Source organism: Tachypleus tridentatus, unplaced genomic scaffold (assembly GCF_004210375.1).
Source record: "Tachypleus tridentatus isolate NWPU-2018 unplaced genomic scaffold, ASM421037v1 Hic_cluster_2, whole genome shotgun sequence".
Lineage (NCBI taxonomy): Eukaryota > Metazoa > Arthropoda > Merostomata > Xiphosura > Limulidae > Tachypleus > Tachypleus tridentatus.
The window spans coordinates 33,938,285-33,962,688 of NW_027467782.1; the positions used below are offsets into that span (position 1 = coordinate 33,938,285).

At 32.6% G+C, this 24,404-nt stretch overlaps 1 protein-coding gene and 1 long non-coding RNA gene across 9 annotated transcripts in view; one reads left to right on the top strand and one right to left on the bottom strand.

Moving 5' to 3' along the window:
• The window catches only part of LOC143243104 (serine/threonine-protein kinase atr-like), a 67,787-nt gene that overhangs the window by 29,166 nt on the left and 14,217 nt on the right, over positions 1-24,404 (bottom strand). For 4 of the 6 annotated variants that reach the window (XM_076486846.1, XM_076486850.1, XM_076486849.1 and 1 more), the window contains exons 2-7: positions 23,657-23,798; positions 20,565-20,664; positions 16,741-16,916; positions 13,696-13,891; positions 13,405-13,515; positions 4,344-4,432 (exon numbers count right to left, since the gene is read on the bottom strand). In XM_076486846.1, the coding sequence (XP_076342961.1) occupies positions 4,412-4,432; positions 13,405-13,515; positions 13,696-13,891; positions 16,741-16,907 (495 nt within the window). In that variant the 5' untranslated portion in view covers positions 16,908-16,916; positions 20,565-20,664; positions 23,657-23,798 and the 3' untranslated portion in view covers positions 4,344-4,411. Of the gene's footprint in view, positions 1-3,507; positions 3,576-4,343; positions 4,433-13,404; positions 13,516-13,695; positions 13,892-16,740; positions 16,917-20,564; positions 20,665-23,656; positions 23,799-24,404 lie in introns of those variants that run through there. The other 2 variants (XM_076486852.1, XM_076486851.1) reach the window with 2 other exon arrangements.
• Positions 107-23,860, top strand: LOC143243105 (uncharacterized). Of its 3 annotated transcripts, none has more exons than XR_013023889.1 (3): positions 162-1,283; positions 2,466-2,609; positions 23,726-23,860. It is a non-coding gene; the product is annotated as an uncharacterized LOC143243105 (long non-coding RNA). The 3 variants fall into 3 exon arrangements; XR_013023890.1 differs by lacking the exon at positions 23,726-23,860 and adding an exon at positions 13,738-13,876 and having other exon boundaries at positions 178-1,283; XR_013023891.1 differs by lacking the exons at positions 2,466-2,609; positions 23,726-23,860 and adding an exon at positions 13,738-13,873 and having other exon boundaries at positions 107-1,283.

Below are 24,404 nucleotides of genomic sequence, written 5' to 3' on the forward strand. Positions count from 1 at the left end.
TATTTGTTTGTTTGTTTTGAATTTCGTGCAAAACTGCTCGAGGGCTATCTGCGCTAGACATTCCTAATTTAGCAGTTTAAGACTAGAGGGAAGGCAGCTAGTCATCACCACCCAGCGCCAACTTTTGGGCTAATATTTTACCAACGAATAATGGGATTGACCGTCACATTATAACCTTCCCACGGTTAAAAGGGCGAGCATGTTTAATGTGACGGGGACTCTCAAAGTAATTACAGGTATTAGAAAACATTTCTTCTGTCTGGTGATAAGGTGGAGTGAGAAACTTCGAATTCAGAAATAATCCGCGAAGTACAAATGACTCAATAAAGGAAAATGAATACTGAATACTACATGTTGTCTTCGTTTCTTTGTATCAGAAACATTACGCGAAAAGTAACACAACAAAATATGTTTTGTGAGGTGGATAGACTTAAAAGTACATTATTTTGTTATTTTGCTTCTCTTGTACTCCTGGAAGGTTCTACATTTATGTTATTTCCTCTGAGACCTGAATATCCACCTCGGTGTTTGCCTTATATGGAGACTGCTACTCCTTTACCAACGAATAGTGTGATTGACTGTAACATTATAAAGCCCCCATGGCTGGGTGGGCGAGCGTGTTTGGTGTGACCGGGATTCGTACCCGTGACCCTCGGATTCCGAGTCGAACACCTTAACACGCTTGGCCATGTCGGGCCATATATGTATATATACAGTCATAAACTTTCGCAGTTTGTAAAACAATTTTAAAAATATTTTTAGCATAATATTTTTACAATTTGAGTTATCTATAAGTATATAAGATAACGTGTACACTCTTGCATAATTTTAAAAGGTAATAGTTTTTATACATTTAATTATTTTCCTACTGTAAATTGTTGTTTTGTTTTTGAATTTTGCGCAAAGCTACTCGAGGGCTACTTGCGCTAGTTGTCCCTAATTTAAGACTAGAGGGAAGGTTGCTAGTCATCACCACCCAATGCCAACTCTTGAACTACTCTTTTACCAACGTACAGTTGGATAGACTGAACCATTATAACGCCTCCACAGCTGAAAGGTCAAGCATGTTTGGTAAAGACTAACCTAGGGTTGGCAATAGGTAGTGTTAAGTCGTTGCTCTTCCGAGACCCTCAGATAACAAGTCGCATGCCTTAACCCACATGGCCATCCCGGGCCACCAACTGTAAATAATATGATATGATGGTGGATTTGTTAATGTATCTTTGTATGTATTGGAGCCTTCTTAACCATGAAATATTGTTTTTACTGCAAAATACTTACAGGTAAATATCAGCCATTTTCTTTGAAATTAAACATCTGTTTTCAATTTTCTAACTTTGAACTTCATACAACTTTTGAACCACTTACTTAATCAAATGAGATTCTGGTTCTTATTCCATAGTATCAACTATTATTTGTATCTTGATAAAATTATTGCAAATTTTAACAACAAAGACACCATATATAAATATGTTTTGAATCCCATTAGAAAATAATGGTAGTGTGAAGGTTTAAAATTATTTAAGTATGATTATTTACACACATTGAAAAACCTTCAGTAGTCTAATGTATTTGACTGTGGTGAAACAAGCTAAAAGAATTAGGAATCTTTTTTTTTAGAGAAATTTATAATTTGAAAACAAGAAGGCTATTTTAACCTTGATATAAGATTTTGATGTGGGCTACCATTGCATTTAATAGCTTATAAGGCTCACTGGCATACAACAACTACAGTAGTGGTTGGAATACTATTGATGTAAGTAGTTTGTTATAACAACAGTTTTTATGATATGAAGTTTGTGAATGCTAACTTAGAAAAGGTATTCACTCCATAACAACTGTTATACAAGTGTTCATTGTCTGTTCCCTAGTAGGAAAGAGGTTAGTGTTTGAATTTATAATGCTAAAGTCAGGGTTTTGATTCCCCTTGGTGGACACAGCAGATAGCCTGATGCTGCTTTGCTATAACAGAACAAACACATTCCATCTAATGTGTACAGAATATTATCCACCATCCATTCACCATATTGTCTGGTTGAAATTATTTATGAATGAAATCATTAGATCATTAATGCATATAATAAACCTTTGAAGTCCAAAGTACATGTAGTTTTATATTAATTAATGCATTCAGAGGGATTTTATGTTTCTAGCTTGTTATATTACATTCTCAAAGTATATTTGCAATTTTTCTTCATTTTGTTTCACACAACTATTTAAAAGTTATTATATTTTATCAGAATATGTCACTTTTATGACTGAACCTTTTTATATTTATTATTCAGGTAAAATAATAACATTTGGTCAATCTACAATCTCTTAAAGGTGAAAAAAAATTATATCTGAGGTAGCTCATATCCTTATGTTTTCATTATCAGTTTTGAGGGTTATTTTTAGGAGTCACAAGACAATGGAAAAATTCCATACATATAAAAAATTTGCTAATGTGTTCATGTGCTATGTAGCAGCAGTAGTGGATTTATCAAGTGGAAGCTGACATATGCTCTCCACAGAGATCCATTGTATGGGTTTTCTCTGCACAAAACCACAGCTGGCCACTGTACAATGTTTTATCTCATTAGACAGGACTTAGTGTACAAACAGTACCGGTATGTATTTTTTTTTCTGGTTATAATCAGCTATGTTTTTTGAGTAGTTGTGATACATGCTTTATTACATAGTGGGGTTTAACTACATTGATTTAGTGATGATGTTGTGAATTTTATTTCCTGAAAAAAGGTAATTATAGCCTTTAGGTGTTGATGATCTTCCTTATCTGGTAAAACATAACTGGAGTAATCATGTTGTATATTTTGTTATTCAGTGAGGTATGAGTTTAGTGCATCATGTAGTCATAGAATTTGATTTTGGACCTTTTGAGATGTAAATGCAGTGTTTTGTTATCATGAAAATTGTAGTCAAAAAATAATAATATCTAGATATTTTCAAACATTTGTTAACTTTTCATAAGTCTATGCAATCACTGTCTTCAGAAAGTTTTACTCATGAAAAAATCTAAAGGAACTCAACACTGCCAGTTTTTATGCCCCTGTAAAAGTGTTTTATGTGCATTACATCAAGGTCATAAAAGCAAGAATTTGTTTATCCTTTTTAATACTACTAAAATACTAGGGTATAAACATTTGATAATTTTTTAGATTTTATAATGTCATTAAAACTTTTAATTACTTTTCCATTATCTACAATTTTTACCCTCTTGTAAGTTACAAAAACACAATGTGCTCATTACCTTTGAAGGATTTTCAAAATGACAGGGTTTATAATTTTGTTGTTTTCTGACAATAATTATATTTGCTCAGGCTGCAAGCTAAGAAGTGATGTACTAAATTAATTTTAGTTCTCCTATATTGTGTTTATGAAGAACACTTGATTATAAGTTCCAATAAAAAATTGCCAGGTTTATCAGCAGCTTTATTTAAAACCTTTAGATACCTACCTTGTAGCTTAATAATGGAAAATGTTACTACCACAGCAGCTTCTTGGATATAAAATATGGCAATTGTCAGTCAGGTCTTCAAAGAAATCTATGCAGTCTTGATAACATTCTGTAAGCCCTGACATAATGTGATTGGGATTAACTTGTTGCCACTTGCTGGTAATATCAGCAGCAGGTTACCACAGAGATGTATTGTTCTTAGTAAACATATACAGTAAATGCCATTGAAATAATGGACTTTGTGTAATTTCAGATTACTGTACCTATTTGGGCAGCTGTTTTATACAGGGTGAAATTCCAATGTAGGGTTAAGAATGTAAAAGAACAGACCAACATTTACTATTATGTAGTATATATAGCTGCAAATCTACAGTATGACTTAAATGAGTCTTACATATTATAAATGATCGAGTCTGATTGTAAGCACTTGCCTGTAATGGCAAATTCATTGCTTCTGACTTTAACCCTCTTCCTCTAGAAATATTTCTTGAGACATCTCTGAACCAAATAGTTTAGAAATAGAAGATATTTTATTTTTACCTAAAAAACATTGGATGAATTTCTATTTCTTAAAATGTTACAGAAGTTGCTATTTAAGAGATGTTTTCTTTTAGGAAAGACAAATAGAAAGTTCACTAACATAAGTTTCAGTACTAAATGATGAAGAGAAAAAAACAAACAAACATGCAAATCAGGTACATATTGTAATGATGTAAGGAAAACACTAGGTAAAAAAATGAAGTAAAGAAAAAACAAAATACAGGAGTTTGAGAGTGTTTACAATAGGATAACTTATTGTTTAATTTTAAAAGTATAATAAAGAGAACAGACTACTAAAATTCATTATTTTACTGATAAATTGGAATAGCTGATGCAGCTCACTTACCATTTCAAACAATACAATGTTCCTCTTCTACAAGATGGTTGGTGTTTAACCTTCCAGTCCTCTTTACTTCAAGATTGATATCTGTAATGCTAAATATTTAGCTCTTCAAAGTAGTGCATCTTTCTTTTTTTGATCATTTAGTAAAAGTGTGAACAAAGAAAGTAGGCTCATATCAAGAATTTCAACTTACATTCTTTGTCCAGTGAATAAGGTCACCTCATTACCTTTGTTCACTGACAGCAATGGTCATCAGACATTTTCAGTCATTATCATACTTGGTCAACCATGAATATTTTAGTTGTAACCCAGTTAACCTGTATTCTATATACAATACTAAAACATACCTAGGAGTGTAAGAGAACAGAGGATAAAAGAACTAAAATAAAGTGAAGTTAATAAATTTCTGGACCTCATATTGCATTTAAGACATTGTAAAAATCAAGTAAGTAAGATTGAGGCATAATTGTTAGTGTTCCTAAGGTCTTCTAGACAATATATGTTAGTTAATCATAAGGAAAACAAGATTTTAGGTTGCATGCAGGGAAATGCTGAGTAAAGAAGAGTAAGAAGTGATCTTATGATAGCTGAAAAGATTATTGGAAGGGGAGTCACCTTCCATAAAAACGTCAGGTGACTTTCCTTCTGGGGTTTTTTCTCTTTTCTCTCCCTTTGCACCACTACAACACGCTTGAGACTCACTGGACCTATTTCTCACTAAAAACTTGTCTAATAAGATTTGTTTTTTGCCTGCATTTTAAAATGTTTCAGAAGTAAGACATGGCATTGTCATTGAAAAGGTTTATGCTGCAGTTTGCTACAGCTTTGTCAGGGTGAAATTTTTCCACAAAACTTTGCAACTCTCCCTATTTTCCACACTTTCCTTGATTAATGAACTAGGAACACCCTCCCTTCCCTCCTCCTCATCTGAAGACACTTCCTCAGTGTTGCCTTCTGTTACTGCTCCTTCTAAAGGTCTTGGAGTTCTTCCATGGTGAGCTCAGTGTTGTGGTCTTCCACCAACTCCTACACATCATCACCACTCACATTCAAGCCCATACACTTGCCTAGTGAGACAATATCCTCGACAATAGGCTCAGACTCAAAGTCTTCAAAATCTCTATCTGCTACTGAATCTGGTTGCAATTTCTTCCAGGTTGAGTTCATGGTCCTCAAAGACACTTCCTTCCAGGCTTTGTCTATGATCCTCAAGCAATGGAGATTTTTAAAGTGATTTTTCCAGAACTCTCTGAGGGTTAACTCTGTGTCATACTTTACTATTAGCCCTCCACATGACATTTAATTTTCTTTTCAGAAAATTATTTTTAAAAAAAACAACTGGGTTCTCAGAATGGTAAACAAGCAAAGGCTTAAGTTTTAAGACCCCACTTGCATTATTACATGACAATACAGTTAGCCTGTCCTTCATTGGCTTGTGCCCTAGCAGTGACTTCTCCTCCTTGGTGATGTTGGTCGTCTTTGGCATTTTCTTACAAAAGAGGCCTGTCTCATCACAGTTGAACACTTGTTCGGGAATAAAACCCTCAGCTTCTACATAGTCCTTAAATTCCCTGACAAATTTATCAGCAGCATCTTTGTTAGAATGAGCACCCTCCCATGTCTCACAAAGCTATGTATGTCACTTCTCTTCCAATATTTTTCAAAACACTCCTACTAGCCTTAAAGACATCACTTGGATCAGCACTCGTTCCAGAAGTATTTTTCAGGAGGTCAGCATAAAACTGCTTTGCTTTCTCACAAATGATGGTCTCAAAAATGCTATCACCAGTTAACTGTTTTTCGTTTACCCAAATCAACAACACTTTTTACACCTCTTCCATTGTTTGTGATCTTTGTTTCGTAAGCACTGTCACTCCTTTTGCAACATCACCTCCTTTATTTTTCAGTATGGTGCAGACTGCAGACTTTGCCATTCCAAACTGTGCAGCAAGGTCAGACAAGCTAACACCACTCTCATACTTCGTTACAAGATCTTTTTTCTCCTTTATTGTGGCTCTTACAATGTTTCTTTTTGGTTTGCTACTTTTATTATACTTCTTTGACCCCATGGTGGCTTATTTAATCAGAATATTTAGAAAAACAACAACAAAAAGAAAAACGTGAACGTTCACAGCAGATTTTAGTGGGGGTGTGGACTGAGTGACTGGTATGGGTAAAATGTTTGGGCAAGCTTAGTGCAGGACGAAAATGGTTGAAAGGTCGTTCAGCTCATCAGTCGGGTTATTTCAGGGGTTCAGGCTAAACAACTTTGTTCGGGAACTGAGTTTATGTTCGACAACCGAGAAATTTTTTTCTCAAACAATATGTTCAAAAACCAAATAGTTCAGGAAGGGAGTTATTCAAGAAGATACCACTGTATTTGACTTCATTTTATATGCCATTATTCCATATTTTAAGTAAGTTATGGATTCCACGTGAACAAAATTCCTTGAATTTGGATTCAAAAAACAATCTTAAGTCAGTTTTGAGTTCCTCGTTTTTACAAACCTTTCTTCATCTTAGTAATGCTGCGAGGATCTTAAAACATGATAATCAGATGGAGCAGTATCTAGTGAATAGGATCGATGAGGCACAACTTCCCATTTTAAGGCCTGAAGTTTTTCTTGGGTCATTTATGAAGTGTGTAGGATTCAAAACACAATCTTAAGTGGTGAAAAAACATTAGTCTTCTATATTGATTAATGCAGTTCTTTTCCTTACCAGTGCTTGGTGTTAGCACTCCAACTGATGACAATATCTTTCAGCTGTGATTTGGATCAAAAATTTTGTGATAAACTGCACTTCCCAGATCTCACCAAACACAAGGCAAAACTTTTTTTTTTGGATATCAGCCATTCTTCGGTGTTGGTACAGGTGTGTAACAGAGATTCAACAATTGTCTCTTACGTTGAGTATGCTCATAACAAAAAAAAAAAAAAAACTTTTCGTTGCCACTAACAATTCTTTCCAGAATTGGTTCATGAGCATTTCTTGTTGTCAAAGATTAACAAATAGTGACTCTCTCAACATGTTAATTATCCGAAACCTAGTGTCCAAGTTTTGAAACTTTTCCAATTTCGTAGATGTAGGTAATGATTGTTACATGGAGCTGTTGAGCCATTTCTCACATAGTCAACTTTGAATTGCTTCAAATATTAAAATATTGACATTGGGAAAAAGCATAAATTTGCAAGTTCTTTTCCTCAAACCGAATGACAACTTTTTGCAAAAAACGTTATTTACTTTCCTACCTAATATTCCCTGTGATAATTCTCAGTATCATTAAAATTTTGTGCTCTGGTAGTCATCACTATGGTCACAATTTTCGTGTTTGCAGCATCCCTAATGTGTTTCTTTAAATATTTGTTATACACGCACACTCGTATATAATTGATTTGAAAAATTGATATTTCACATTCTGTATTTTATTCCATACAACAACTTTATTTCTTTATTTTAATTTTTACTGCACTTCTTATTCTCACCCCTCAGTGTGGACTCCTGTACGTGGTGAAGGGAACTCCCAGGGAAGGTTCTGTTCTTTCAGATTACCTCTTCTGGGATCTAAACATCCACCCACGTGTTTACCGTGTGTGGTGAACCGTGAAGGGGAGGAGAGGATCCTGTTGGTTGGGGGTCCAACCATAACACACCATTTTGACCTTGAATTCCTATAGACAGGCAGCCTTGGGGTGGCCCCCCTTGGATCAATCAGCTGGTCCACTTGGGCTATGGTCAACCAGGTACCAGTGTTGAAAGTTCTTAACAGGTGTTGTGGACTTTGTGTCTGATGCAGGTGTTTGGGTGTAGTGCTCACAAAACCCTGTCGTTGCTGCAGTGTCTTTGCTTGACATTGTAGTGCGTCTCCTTATAGGGCTCTATGGTGGGTGGGATCAGAGGGCACCAAATGTTTCTTTTCTCTTATGGATCCTCCAAACAAACATTTAAATAAAATAGTGAAAAAACAGTCAATAGGAAAACAATCACGTCTTGAAGATTCTGATCAGCAATGTTCAACATCTGTACCACCAGTTGTACCTCATTTTATTATCCTACATTCTCTTTCAGAGAAACCTTGAGGGCAAATGTCCTCCTTTTTTATTCAGAAGGGACTGTAGGGACTTGCTAGCTCTCCAAAGTCAGAAAAGAAGCTTTGATCTGGAGACATATCAGTGGAAACATCCAACAGTTATTGTTGAGAGGGATTTGAAGAACATCCCGAGTCAGAGATTTTAGCTGGGTTCTCTACTCGAGTTTCTGCAGTGAGGCGTATCTCCACTCACAAAGATGGAGTTACAATACCGAACAATATCCTCATTCTGACATTTACATAACCACCTGCACCTGTCACCATCAAGGCAGGTTATCTAAATTGCAGGGAATGGCCGTACATTCCAAACCCTCTCCGATGTTTCCAGTGTCAGAGGTTCAGTCACTTAAAGACGTCACATCATAGTTGCCTGACATATGCTACTCTACACACCCTTCAAGGGCGTTGCCATCCGTGTTTCCTTGGGTCGTACTATCACTGTTTGTAAATGGCATCCAGTGTAAAGATGTCGTTTAAATTGATATATTTACATTTTTTACTCTTCATTTTTAAACTAGAATATGTAAATATAACAATATGAACCAGTATTGGGCAAGAATGCCCTATGAAACAGGTATTCATTTTTTTTCTGGGCTGCCATAACAAGTAGAGACGTGCATGTCATTTGTAAAATTTTTATGCTTTACTAAAATAAATGATGTCAAAAAATGTAACTTATACAAGCTTGGATGCTATTGGTGAGCTTTTCAGAAATTTTTGATGAAAAATGTGGATGTAGGAGAACATATTTTAATTGAAAGCATTAGTTCTATGGAAAGGATGACTAGGCTTTCGCCAATTCATAAAAACTAAATGTACAAGGCATCAAATTATTTGTCATGTGCAACAGTGAAAACAATTGGTGTGAATACAGCTTAAGGGCGTACTACAGAGAATACCCAACAATCAATATTCTTTACTTGATGTTGAAGGAGTAAATAAGCTTACATCTAGTGAAAAAATAAATAACTGTCCATTTATTAGAATCTGTTCTTGAACAAGGGTGTCATGTAACTGTAGTCAACTGGTATACAAGTACTTGATTGGCACATTTTTTGAAAACTCAAAATATAATGAGGATGACTACTATTCACACTAATAGAGAAATCCCAAAACAGCTCGCTAATGAGCATCTGGAGAGTCATGACACAGCTTTTGTTCGTAATGACAACGCTCTGATAGTAAAATGGGAAGACAGAAGAGCAGTATATGTGATAACCACAAAATATTCAGCTAATTTTGTTGAAAAGGATAAAACTTACTTTGGGGGGACCAGACAATTTTACAAAAAAACTATGCTATATAGAAAAGTTTAATGAAAACATGGGAGCAGTTGATAAAGCAGAACAGTTGCTGAAGCTTTATGAGCCAAGTCATAAACCCCACGCATGGTTTAAGAAGCTAGACCTACACTTGCTGACATGTATGCTGCTAAATAGTTTTCATGTTTACAAAAATACTGCAAAAAAATATTTACTTTCAAGAGGTATGTCGTAATGGTCACACAGCAACTGGTGGAAATGCATAATTCAGATGGAATTGCCACTAAAAAGAAATTTGTTGCTAGCAATCCTCATGCAGGTTGCAAGCAATAGCCTGGAAAAAAACTGTCCATGCTTTAGTTTCTATTCCACCCTTGCCTGGTGGTTGAAATATGCATCCAAAAAAGTGATGCAGAGTGTGATATCCAAAATGGAAGGAAACAAGAAAGTGTTGTAATGAATGCTCTGAAAAACCAGGTCAATGCAGTACAGACACTTTGAAATATGGCATAATAAATAGGATTCTTCCATTTACGTAAGTATTACAATTCAATAAAGTTATATACTAATATACTCGCATATTTTTCAAGAACATATTATATAAGTAATACACTCATAAAAACAAAGTGTATAAAAATTAATTATTTGGGTGGGTAAAAATCATTTTACGCTACATGTGGCAATTTTCACAATTTGTACAGAAAGGGTTATTAACAAATTGTTAGAGTACAACAAGGACCCAAATTATGAATATATTTTCTATAGCATATTCAATAAATGCAAAGAGTTAGATTGCAATATGAATTTCAAATTTAATTTCTTGTATCTCATGTCCATTTCACTGCTGGCACAAAGATTTAAGGTTGTTGTTTTGAATTAAGCACAAAGCTACTCAATGAGCTATCTGTGCTCTGCCCACCATGGGTATCGAAACATGGTTTTTAGCGTTGTAAGTCCACAGACATACCGCTGAGCCACTGGGGGGCAAGATTTAAGGGAAGGTGGAACATCAGCATGATGGCTGATTATTGCTGAAAATTGAAATAAAATAGCCAGAAGCAACATATAAAAGACCACATCCCATAGTTTTGAGACTAAAAGATGTACACTTCACTAAAAAAATCAGGAAGAATGAGAATGCATATTCATTGTAAATAATATTCATTTTTTTCTGTCAAATAAGTTTTACAAATCAGGAAGAAGAAAAACCCTTACTTAGATCAAATTATTATTTTGTTTATGATAATGGATAAAAATACAAACAAACTAAAAAAAAGAATATTATTTTTAAAACCAGTGGAGCTGAATTATGGGAAATTGAATATTAAATCCAAAACAACTTTAATTATTACCATTTTTATAATATCAAACATCCAACTGAGAAAACTAATGTTATATTTGTTTGTTTACTGCTAAGTACAAATCTGCAGGACAAACTATTTGTAATATGGGTAGTTACTGCTTCATAAGTCGTTGTCTTTTTTATTTTACTTCAAGCTTGTTCAGTTTTCACATTTCAAACATCTGGAGTTTGATTCATACTTCCACCAAACTTGTTGGCCCTGTCTCTGTTATGGCAATTTCTCAGTGCTACTGTTTTGAACTGCTGATCAGAGAGAAGGCAACTGTTTGTTAGCACCCACCACCATTTGATTTTATTTCTAGAACAATGTACTAATTAATTAATTGATTAAAATACCACTAACTGCTCAGCTATAGTGGTCAGTTTGAATATATTAGTTTACTTAGAAAGGTTGGCAGTGATTTCTTTTGCTAATTATATTTATATTCACTAACTTAATACATACGTCAGCAGCAGAAAGTATACAAGACTTTACAAATCTACCTATTAGAAATTTTATCATTTTATCTGCCAAAAACCAGACATAGGCCTGTCGATTGATACAAAACTAGAAGTGGTTACAGAACAGTTGGAAATGACTTACAGAATCACCTTTTAGCCAGAATTATGAGTTAACAAACAACTTTTGAACCATTTACATTTGGACTCAGTCAGTTTTGTTTTAACACCTAAATATTATACAAAAGTCTCCTATTCCAAATTTGTATGGTCCTTTCAAGACAGGATTATTATCAAGACTTCTATGTACCACAAACTTTAATAAAAAAAGTAAAACCATCCTCTCTCTTATAGCTGGGCTATTTATTAATGAGTTAGTACTAGCATGACAAAGCTATAGTTCTATTCAGTTATCTCATATTTTGTAAACATTCTGGACTATATTAAGTCCATAAGAACCAATATTCAAAAGCCTTGTACTTTTCTGAATTTGACAAAGAAAAAATCCCACTTTACATTTGGGTCACACCTCTTGATTTATATCATTTTGGTGATACTGTGCCTCACTGACTATACTATAACTGAAATGATGTTTATTTATACAATGGCTGATTAACATAGAAATATCCTCTGAATTTGTAAACACATTAGTAAGATTAGATACCAATAAACACAGAATGGAAGTAGCTAGATACTACATATCTATTATTTTTTTTGATAACACAGGTGGAAGGGGGGGGATAAGATGAGGATCATACCACTGGTAAGTGAAATACCAACCACAACCTAGTCTCTTGAGAATAATATTAAAAAAATCATAAAATTGGACAAATTTAAAAGCATGACAAAATACACCTTGACATGAGTACTGTCAAATGAGAAGTGATAATTTGGCAAAATTCAATAGGAGTGTCACATGTGTCTAGAGTGTGTGTCACACTACTTTTTTGTTTGCTAGAGGGATGTTGCATGATGATTTACAGGGGAGATGCATTTGAATCAGTTGATTATAAGGTATGTAAATGCTCAAGACGTGTTGCATATGAAAAAAACATTTCTGTATGGGGAGCAACATTTGAGAGGGTATAATGTACCATACTGGAAGGCAATTTTTTTTCCCTTACTTTTTAAGAACTTTTCAGAATAAGGGCTTCTGGCTTGAAATTTATTAACTTTCTAAACTTTTATGAACTCTTTATACATATGTGATCAGGTGGAATTAGTGTGACTCGAGTTTATTTACCCATTTTTTTCAAAAAAATTATATGATTCTGAAATTTAGTTGGTAATTTGCAAACTTTTGGCTAATGAGATTTGTTCAACCTCAAACTTTCTTTATTATCTAGCTAGTGGTACAATAAAATTTGTTTCAGTGATCATCTGGGTTAGGGGTTCTTTTGATAATCAAAATCCCTGTTCTGCAGATGATAGCATTGTTCCAATTGGTTTAGGGTGTAGTTTCTGAGTCTGTTGTTGTCCTAATTATTTAGTCACAAAATTTCTATACTTCACTGATGAAAAGTGAAAAACTGCCTTCCTTATGTTAATGTTGTTTTTGGCACTAAATCATTTAATAATTTCATTACATGAAATGAAAGGCCTATGATATGTTCCTCCACCTACAAGTCTTATAATACGACAGCACTGTATTATTAAATAGTGTGGAACTGTGAACTTCAATATATAAATCTGTTAAACATATCATTAACACTTATATCTGTAGCAACACATCACTCCATTAGCGTATGTAATTCATCAAGTATGATTAACCTTCAGTACCCATGAACATATCATCTACTTAATAAATTGTGCCAAAATAATAAAGATTAAAATATACCTGAATGAAAAATTAATCTACTCTAGGAATAAATATATACAATTTTCTTCCTTTCTTACTATTTCTATACATACCTGAAGCTGTAATGATATTCCAGGATGGGAGTGGCATATGCGAGAGATTAGCTGAGAAAATGCTGTATAAAATAGATATGGAGGAAGCTTTTCCACAAAATTTGGAATGACCTGAAAAATTATTAAAACTGTGAATAAAATACAATCCATAGAAACTGGTATACTAGAAATTAAATCTTAAGGTATGGTTACTGTCTTACCTGTAATTCTACATAATAATAAAATAATAATACTTTTGTTACCAAACAGAAAACAACAATGAATTGTAAGAACAGAAGAGATTTTATTTACTTTGGTTGTCATAACGTTTAACATCCTTTCCCACTGTTCCAGATTCTGAGGAGGTTTCTTACTCTTCTGGTGCTCTACAACTTGTGTGCCTAAGTCGAACCAAAGTGACAGCATCCTCGGCATGGAGTGAAAAAGATGTCTGCATCCATACTGTAGAGAGCGCCCATAGCACTGAACCATGTGGACAATAACTTCACTGAAATATTGACATCAAATAAATATACCATTGTAATAACATTCTTATCTCTTTACTTTCCACAAAAAAAGAAGATGAGGGGGTTTACTAGAGATAAAAGATAGTATTTATTCGCCAAAATATTTTTTGTAATGAGTCTCAAACTTAAAAGTTGAAACAAAAACAAACTGAGTTTATAAAAAGTTTTACAAAGGATAAAATTGTGGAAACCATGTTAGTTTTCAACTCTTTCCATATACATCTCATTTGCAACCACCATGGTAACCACTATATTAGTCATACTATAACTTCTGATAATGTAAGAATATCTTCATGCTGTTTTGCAGAGTATCAGTAAATATTACCACTATTTTGTATCTAACAGAATGACTTTTAATTAAGTATTTCTACTGAAAACTTCATCATGAACACATGAAGTCAAAATGCTGACTTCATTTGCTAATTTCAATCTTAAGATGAAAAATACTTTTATTTATCTGAAAATTGCAAATCTTCATCTGTACAATTCTAAAACCTTTTAAATTAGTATCAAATGCTTACCAACCTGAAGACACCATAAATAACTAGACAATAAATCTACATCATACTTTTCCTTATAGAATGATTGCATATTGTTACATAACAATACAATTTGTTTATCCTAAATAGCTTAAAGCTATTTTGAAACAAGCCTAATGAATAATCTTGCCATATAAGTAGTAAGTCACTTGGCAAACATGCAACTGACATTAGTGTATAAAATTACCTACCCCATGAGCATACCTTCTGAAGAATTGTTATTATTTACTAGGAAACAAAACTGTTTTCCAACAAAACCCAAAACTGGAAAGGAAAGGCATGTTAATAAACAACAGAAGTCATCAAAGCAAATGTACTTTCACTAAACTGAGATAATGGTCCCAGTAACATTAGACATATTCAGCTAAGTTTATTCACCACTCACACACTTGACATAGTTTATATAAACTTGTCACTGGTGTAATTTTTCTCGACATTAATCCCTTATTTTCCTTGTCTTCTACTTATATATAAAACCCTGTATTGCTTAATTACATATCACAGCCAAAGAAAACAGTCAAAACATGTACATGATTATAAAACTGCGCAGTGACTTTCCGAACATCCTGTACTTAAAATAAACATTTGAAGTTTCCTATTAACATATTACAGTAATTTTAGAATGAACAAAGCATAATTTAAATTTAACATTATTCATCTATTTACATTTATTATCTTTTATTGAGCTTTCAGCTGTGTCTGAATAACAGTAATGCCACAAAAGTTGCAATCACGTGACACATGAGCAGCTCATGTTAGCATATCCAACAGTGGTCTTTAAAAAGTACAACTGTTTTAGTTTTTTACAAATAGTGCACCTAGTGTTTTGTAAAATATAATCACATTTCAGTTACATTATGTATGTATGTATATTATTACTATTTTCAAATTAATTTTAAATTTCAGTCATTATTCATAAAACAGAAAACTATGTGAACAAATATAGAAAATAATTATCTTTGCTACCTACAAATGTTAAGGTTTATACTTGCTTGGCATAAACTGTAAACATTGTTAAATTTAACACGAGAAAAATATAAAACAAAATAATCTTTTAAATTTTATATATGCATTTTGAAATGACAAAAAATATATAAATTATTATGTAAATGCCATAGAATTTCACTGCAATGTATCAAGGCTACCAACTAAGCAGCATTTGGGTCTAAAAAATACATCCAATCTCCATTTTGTCTATATTTAAAAAAGGTGGTTCTTTAGTACTTAAGCCTTGCAAAGGCTGAGAAAAGAATGTGAAGGAGAAGTCTGAGCTTTTGATTTGCTATGTATACCTCATGAAGTGCAGTGGGTTATGTGTAAAAATATGGTTTCAAAAATGGAAAAGGAGACAGAGCAATTATGGTGGATTCATTGAACAGAATGATATCTCAGGACACAGAAAATATAAGAGGTTCTTATTTTATATTCCAGCTTGCAATATTAATAATTTGAGTTTGTAACTCATAAGAAACTAGAGATGTTGTATTGTGAGCTTTATAAAATGTAATATGACCAAACACATCACATGACAAAAAAAACTGATATTTAGCAATCTTATTTTGATATTTATTTTCAAATTAAGAAATTAAATAATGTATAGTTTTATGCCAAATTTACTGACATGAATTTATAAAATAGTAGTTCAATAATATTTTGAATATAACTCTACAAACATGATAACATGCCCTCTGCCTCCAATCCATAGGAAAATTTGCCTCGATGTGGTTAATCACTACAAAAATTATGCTTTGCCTGAGTAGTAACAATATTATAATAAGTAATTTACATCAGTTCCTTATTCCTTGAAGGGATAGTAAATTAATTAGAGAGGAGACTTAGGGAGTAGACATCACAATTTTCATACTGTATAAAATTAAGAACTCAAACTGACATAATATTACATGTTTTAACATTTGATTTATTAACTTTATTTGTGACCATCTTTATTTGAAGATGTTGATACTACTATCATGATATTCTGTAAAAGGGTTGCAAAGTGCAGAAAAGGGTGCTTGTATAGAAAATGTTAAACATAAAAAATATAAAGACAAATTAGATTTAAAGGAAAAATAGTAAAATTTATCAGAAGATGTTAATTCAACAGTGTTTGTAAAATGCAACATAACCCTGAAATTGTCAAGCAAAGTCATTCAGCATAGATGTATATGATATAATGATGAATTTGTTCAATGAAGAAAAAATTCTGAGTGTGAAAAACATATACTTATACTGTGTAAGAAATTTAGCAATAAAATATTTTGTGAAATAAACAACAACCTAGGCACACACACCTTTTCTTTTCTGATTTCTCTAATGTAGTCATAACTCGGTCATAATACTTGGCTAAATGGAAGTGACCTTCTTCCCATTCAGGCTGAATGGCAACCACATCTCGGTACATTAGAATAAGGGCATTACTCTCCAAGACAGCCGATTCTTCACTATATTTGGCAAGCATTAATGTTGCCTAATAAAGATAACAGAAAGTGGTATTACAATAAATGAACTTAGTTATCTTAAATTATTTCATATGCTCTATATTATTCATGTGGTCCTAAGCAAAATTTATACAGAGATGGAACTACCACAGTATTCAGATTTGAATTTATTCAAAACACCCAATCTACATTATGATTTTATATCTACACACTAATAACCCAGATGGAAGGAGAAGATACCAATAGTTTAGGGTGATGGAATAATATTTTACATTATTTGATCAGACTGAAGCTTCAAATTTTACAGTTGAATAAACTATTAAAACTCTGGAGGATTTAACAGTGTAACAAAGGCAGTATATATTTCACAAAAATATTAGATATTTTGAAATGAGAATGGAAAACTTCAGCTTTCTTAAATCATAACTTACCATTAGAAAAGTTAAAATGAAGCACTTATTATGTATTTTTGCTTTTGTTAAAATACCCAAAAAAGAAATACCATTGTTAACTCTCTCAACATGGGCTTGGTTGACTTGACTGACCACAAGACCTCTTTGCACTCATTTCTACTCTTTTATATTTAATACTTCTAACTTTCAATACAGTGTATCTGTCCTCACAAAATTTGGCATACTTTCAGTTAACATTCCAAGTCATTCACATACAAAATCATATCTTTAGTGAAGAATTAAAAAAAATACAATGGAGATTTTTCACGAATTTATTGAGCATTTACTTTGAATAGTCCACAGGCAAAGTAATTTTCATATTAAAATAAAAAAAACAACTTTTTGTCACCTCAAGAATCTCAAATTTCCTTTGTGTAGTCCCTATAATCTCCTAAGTAATACGTTTCAAACAATTTTTGTTCCAGTAAAAGTTTATAGTTCATGTTATTTTCTTTACCCTATCTCAAAATAAAATCAGTCAATGTTAGATACCTTGTCAGCACCAGAAAAAAACAACCAAAAAAGTACCCATCTTTTCTTTCTAGAATGACTTAAATTGTAACATAAACCTACATTCTTTTATCCCAAGTAGTTTTAAGCTCACAGCAGAATAAACCTACTTATAACTAAACCACTAACCCACCATTATGAGATGTTAATCACCTGGGAAACATGCAGCTCACATTACATTAATGAACTACATTACTTGTGAGTTGCTTGCTCATGAAAAAATATTACTTAAAACACCAATATAGAATGAGGAATGACTCCACCGTGAACTGTGGAAGATTTAGGAATTGATTTAAATGAAAAGACTGATGACAATATGGGCACAACAAATATACAGAAATAAACCTTAGTAAGAACTGAAACAACTCTCTCAATCACCCAATGACCAACACATCTCTGATAACCATGGATGGAATGAAGGTAAAACATTTGAGGACTTGCAGGAAATGAAATACTATAAGATGATGAAAAATGGTAGTGGATATGAGAAATGAATGATCAATTCTGATGCAAGGGCCTGTAGTACCCATGGATCTGTGGTAAAGGTTTTCTACATGTACAAAAAATTAATGTAGATGAGTCCCCACAGGACACAAAGGAATACAGTAGTCATTTACACTGCTGGCAATACTCCAATCAATTGAACATGGAACCCTGTAGATAAGGGCATAAAATATTGTAAGTAATGATGAAACAAGGGGTTGTTGTTAGGGTCAGGACAACATTGGAACTAGACCTCCTGTAAGAGCTGAGGAAAGTCAAGCAACCAACAACTAAGACGAATGCAGATGGGTGACATAAGCCCTTGAATATGAAGGGTCTGGAATGCCTGCAAAATCAAGAGTTTGAGAAAAAAGGACTCATATAACACATGGAGGTTGTCAGTAAGTAGACAAATGCCCTCTAATATGTTTCAATGAAATACCAGCCAAGAAATTCAGGAAAGTGTTGAAGTCGACAACTGAAATGAGGAGAAAAAAAAGTGTCCATACAGTAAATATTACAGTGTTAGTTAAGGTCAAACAAATCCTACAAAACTGTGATATATTCAGATTAAGCATAAACTTCTTTATGGAACTTCACATTTTCAGGAGCTGATCTATTCTCTGAGAGTCTAAACGTGTATCTACCTCATGATAATGAGTTAAACATGCTGTTCTGACAAACATGGCAGACAAGACATAGCTGTCCCTTTACAAAACTGAGCAGCATAAACATCTCTTATATGAGCCTCAGTATTAGGGAATGGAGGGAGGACTAAGTACTCACCAAACTGAGCAGAAACATCTCTATATGAGCCTCAATTAGGGAATGGAGGGAGGACCCACCCACCTTCAGACCTTTCCAATGAAAACCCACCAAGTAATGACAAAAAACATGACACACTGAATGAACTAAGTAAAGAAAAGAAGTTGGTAAAAGGTGATCAAAATTAGCCTCATTAGAAGCAAACAGATGAAAGGAAGGCACAAGAAAAAAGCAAATCTAAATTATCTCCAGAATGTCCAGGATCACCTAAAAGTTCAGCATCACAGTCCCCTGGAGACCACCACATCAAACCTATGTTTCCACCTTACTACAGATAAGGTCATGGACAGCCTCAACTAAGAGCGACTCCTTTCCCAATTTGGGAGCAATGTTATATATCAGAGGTGAGATAGAGAGGCCTAATTTGTTTCCATGCTGGATACATTAATTCATGAATTCAAGCTGTAAACGTACATACCAAACAATTTTTTTTTTTTACTTCACGAAAGTCAAATATATAACCTGAAAAATGCATAAAATATCTTCAACAACTGTACTACATGCACCTGTTAAGAAATGCTTATATACAGTTTTAAAACAGAGGTCACATTGATGTAGGTGAAAAGTGTAATGAGATAGATTTAAAGGTGAAATAAAACACTGGAGCAAGGGAGAAAAAATCAGACCTATACTTAGATGGACAAAGGAAAAAAACCATAGCAGCTGAATAATAACTGTAAGGTAAGAAGATATAAATATATTTTGAAATTTTATTTTGATGTAATGCAACTCACATTTGAACTAATTGTTTCTTTTTTTAAGAGGTATAAGATACTAATACTGCACTGATGTGGTTCTAATTTGAGATAACAATCATATGCATAAATAAAATTTATTTATTTACTATTAGTTCAAAAAATGCAAGTTGACAGAAAACTGTTATAACTAAACACTAAAATTTGCCAGTAAAGTGCCAAAATAAATAGACTGCTGTAACATTTTGTTAATTACAAATTCATCATTATAATCTTCACAAAAAACTCAGATTCAAAGTAAATATTACAGTTTAGAAATACCAAATGTTATGGTGTTTGATGAGAAAACATTTTTTACTGCCTCAAATATAAAAAATTTTCACTTCCAAGGTTAAATTCTTAATGCTTTTAAGTTCCAGAATCTTGTACTTCCAAATGTATACATTTAGAACATACAATGTTCATAATTTAACAGTTTCAAAGTTTAAAAAGTGACATTTATAAATTAATAATTTTCAAATTTACTACATTATAACATAATAGTTCAAAAATTTTAAATCACAGCAAAATCCTGAGCTTCCAATTTCACAATTTTGGCATTTCAAAATATTAAAAGAGGTACTTTAAATAATTTCATCAAAAGTTTTACAAACTAAGAACAGTATCTGCTTTAATAATTACAAAAAATATTACCACTGAGATTTATATTTACTTTATTCCAGTGCCACTTAGACTTTTCCACAAATGTCTCAGGTATGTTTAATACTGAAGCTTCTAGCAGACAACTATAAGCCCTCTGTTGATGACCACTTCTAAAAAAAACAGGTTGAAAATACTATTCTGAAAATTAATGGACATGATTCATTGTACAGTTAATGGGTTCTAATCATAATGTATGCAATATAATAGTGCAATTAATTATTACATAATTAATATAATTATGCAATTAATTATTACACAGATACTTTAGTTTTTAATAACAGTTAAATCTAATGATATAATTTAATTACAACTCATTCTTAAATAAATTCTTCACTTAGTGTATGGTACTAATTCTACAGTTATCAGATGAATTACTATCAAATATAATATTTATTCTAATGATTCAAATCTAGTACCAGTTCTGGACTTTAGCAGTGAACTTGAACACAAGCTATTAATATGCACAAGATTAGTTGATGAACACATGAAAGCTTCAAGCATGTCAAGAACTTGAAGTGGCTATAAAAAATACAGTTAAAACAAAGAGCATTTATTATCATAAAAAAAACAAACCTAGATACAGCACTTACAGATTCCTGTGCTAACAAACTTCCAAAACAAGCACTGAGAAACTAATGTCCCCATAAATTAAATCAATTATAGAAAGCATGGTGTCCTGAGACTCGTTGTTGAATGTTTATGCAAAGCTACACAAGAGCCATCTGCACTAGCCTTCTAATTTTGAGTGATGAATTATATAGAAAGCAATTAGCCAATACCATCCACCACTAACCTTTGTCAGACTGAATAGTGGGACAGACTGTCACAATATATAATGTTCCCACAGCTGAGAGGGCAAACATGTTCAGTAATGAGGTTCAATCCTGTAATCTGTAGATTACGAGCTGAAAAGCCTAATTATCAAGTTTCAGATGTAATTTCTACATGACAGTTGCATGAAAGAGCCTTCTGTAATGGAGACTGTGCTGTCAGAATATTGTCAAGATGTACAATCGTTAGACAGAGCACAACTATTTGGCAACATGAGCTGCAGCACTCCAACAAAATCATTGACTCATTCTCTGTGTTTGAATATTTTCAATAGGGGTATACAAGTTTAGATTGATTGATATCCTAGGTAGATTATGTATGATATCAGTAGTAACCAGATGTATACATTTATTCGTATTACCTTTTGTTATATGGGGTTCAAGTCCTATTATTTTAGCATTACTCTAAGAAGAAAACTATATGTCAGAGATTTCTCTAAAAACACATATACAGGATATGTACACAATATTAAGTCAGAAAAGCATTTAGAAGCCAAAAACAACTGTAATTAATTTGCATCAAATCACCTAACAGAGAGATCATATACAGCATCTTCTGTGGATTCCAATATGCTGTAGAAACATCAAGACTAAAAAACACTAGAATTCAGAAATATAAGAGATACACAGTAACTGGTAAAAGTAATCTATTATAAAGCCCACCATGCCACAGAATAATTCCACCTTAAAGTTCAGAAAACTGCTAGTGGGGTAATTGTCAAATTATCAATACAATATCATTTTCATATTCAAACCCAGTTCTGCACAAGAACCATATCAATCCACACACACAAAATGTTATCCTCATCACCTCTTATGCCAGACTTACAGTCCCCTGAAACATGTATGTTGTATTTATTCACTTATGTACAGAAAATGTGAGATAGAAGAACATAATCAAATATCTATCAGATCAACTGAAACAAGCTTTAGTTTCACCTTACATCCATCAGTAGGCCTCCATATTTCTGTAAAGTTTGAGGTCTGTACCCTCACGATTTTGGACATTTTGCTACTCTGGTATCAAGCTAATCCCTAAAAATTAAGCTACTTCAAAATAATCTATTCTAGACAAAGTTCAATGGTTCTTACAATATTCTGAGTAATGGCACACATTTAAATCTCCATTATCATACTGTTGACAAAAAAGAGAAATAAAAGCAATGCCAGATGGTAAACAAAATTATTTTTGAAACAGTATGATTTGGTTTGTAATGTCCTCTTTGTTTGATCATTCCTGTATAAAACTTATGGACCTTATCTATGAAGATAGAATCATTTTAAATATGAAGTTTTCTTTCAAACTTATAACTGTTACAAATAATACATGTCTTTTAACTTGACATAATTTTAGGCTAAAGTGACAATGCATAATTAAAATATATATGTAAAACGGTTGGTATGGGCAGAGAAAAACTCTATGTAGCAGGTTTTCTCACCATCATGGATCATAAATTATTTCTTTAACATTTTACTATGTGACACTAACAACAGAATCAAAAGTCAGATTTTGATGAGAAATACTCCCCAACTTAACTCAGTAAACTGGATTACGAATTTGTTTTTTTTTAAAACTGCATTTAGTTTAAATTTTCATCAGAAGCTTACAACCAAGGTGTGCTACTTGTATAAATTGTGAGACTAATATATAACTTTACTGTGATTATAAATTAAAATATTTTAATAAACATTAATGATTCTGTTAATGTGAACAAAGTGTTAGAAGAAAATGATACCCCATAAACACATTATATAATATTCTCTCTGTGAGAATGTACATAAAAGCTCAATAATGTCTTACAAAAGAATTAGAGAATGAGTAATAACTTCTACATGCATGCACTGACAGGTTTAGGAACTTTTCAATGTGATATCTTCAGTATTAGTGGTGCAGGAAGGAGAGAAATAGGTGGAGTGCTTGACTAGACACGCATAAAATGTACAACGAGGAATTTAAAGTATAAGAAGCTGCTAAAAGTGTTTCCCCTGCTGTCAAAGTCAGCTAAGTCTGTAAAGATTTAGGGCATGTCCTCACCAGAAAATTGATATAATAATTTACAGTTGCTATGCATGTAAAATATGTAAAAGTGGGGATGTTACAACACCTCCAGGTCTGATGCCTCTGAAATACTCCATACACATTTCAGAGAAATGTATGTTACTATATGATATTAATGAAAGAATAGATCAGATTAATAATTGACTGAAAAGTTAAAGGAACAGTACAGATGAGGTGATTACAAGAATTTATTTGCAGTGTAATAAAACCTACTTTCTGGCAAGTTTTGCACTTTGTAACCAGCAAGTTACGATTTCGTAATCAATCTTTTGGTCTGCTCAGGAATGTGGTTCTTGGCTATTGTAAGGAGAACCCGGTACAGATTAAGAAGAGGTTCCTGATAATGAAGTGAGGACTGTAAAACAAAGAAGTAAAAAAAAACAACTCATGAATACAAAATATTATTTCTAATTCAAGATCTCCTCTACTAAGTACTGTTTAAAGGGAAGTTAAATACAATTAACAAACATTTATAATCATAAAATATAATTCATCTAAATTTTAGCCTTTAAAATAAAGAAATTAAGTAAAAATAGACAAATATTATATGAAAACCAATGAAACAGTTGTTATAATTAAAATGGTATATCTTTAAGTTTGGGTCATGGTATTTCAGTAAATTTCATTTCTATATTACTTTTAATTATTTCTAGAGAGACAAACAGAACTATAAGTGCCTGTTCAAGGTTAGATTAATAAAATTTTAATCTTTGTTTTAATGAAGACTTTGATTATTAGTATACTAATTATTTTAAAACGTTTGTGTATATGATCATTAAATGATTCTTTATTATTTATATTGTATAATCTGCTTTAAACAATTTATGTTTTTAAACTCAGAAATGTGTTCTCGTACCTAAAAAATGTACAATATCAAAGATATAAATGTTGAAGTTCTTATCATTAGAGTAGTTGCTCCCGATATATAATGAGACACTTTTTTTTTAAAACAAGAATGATA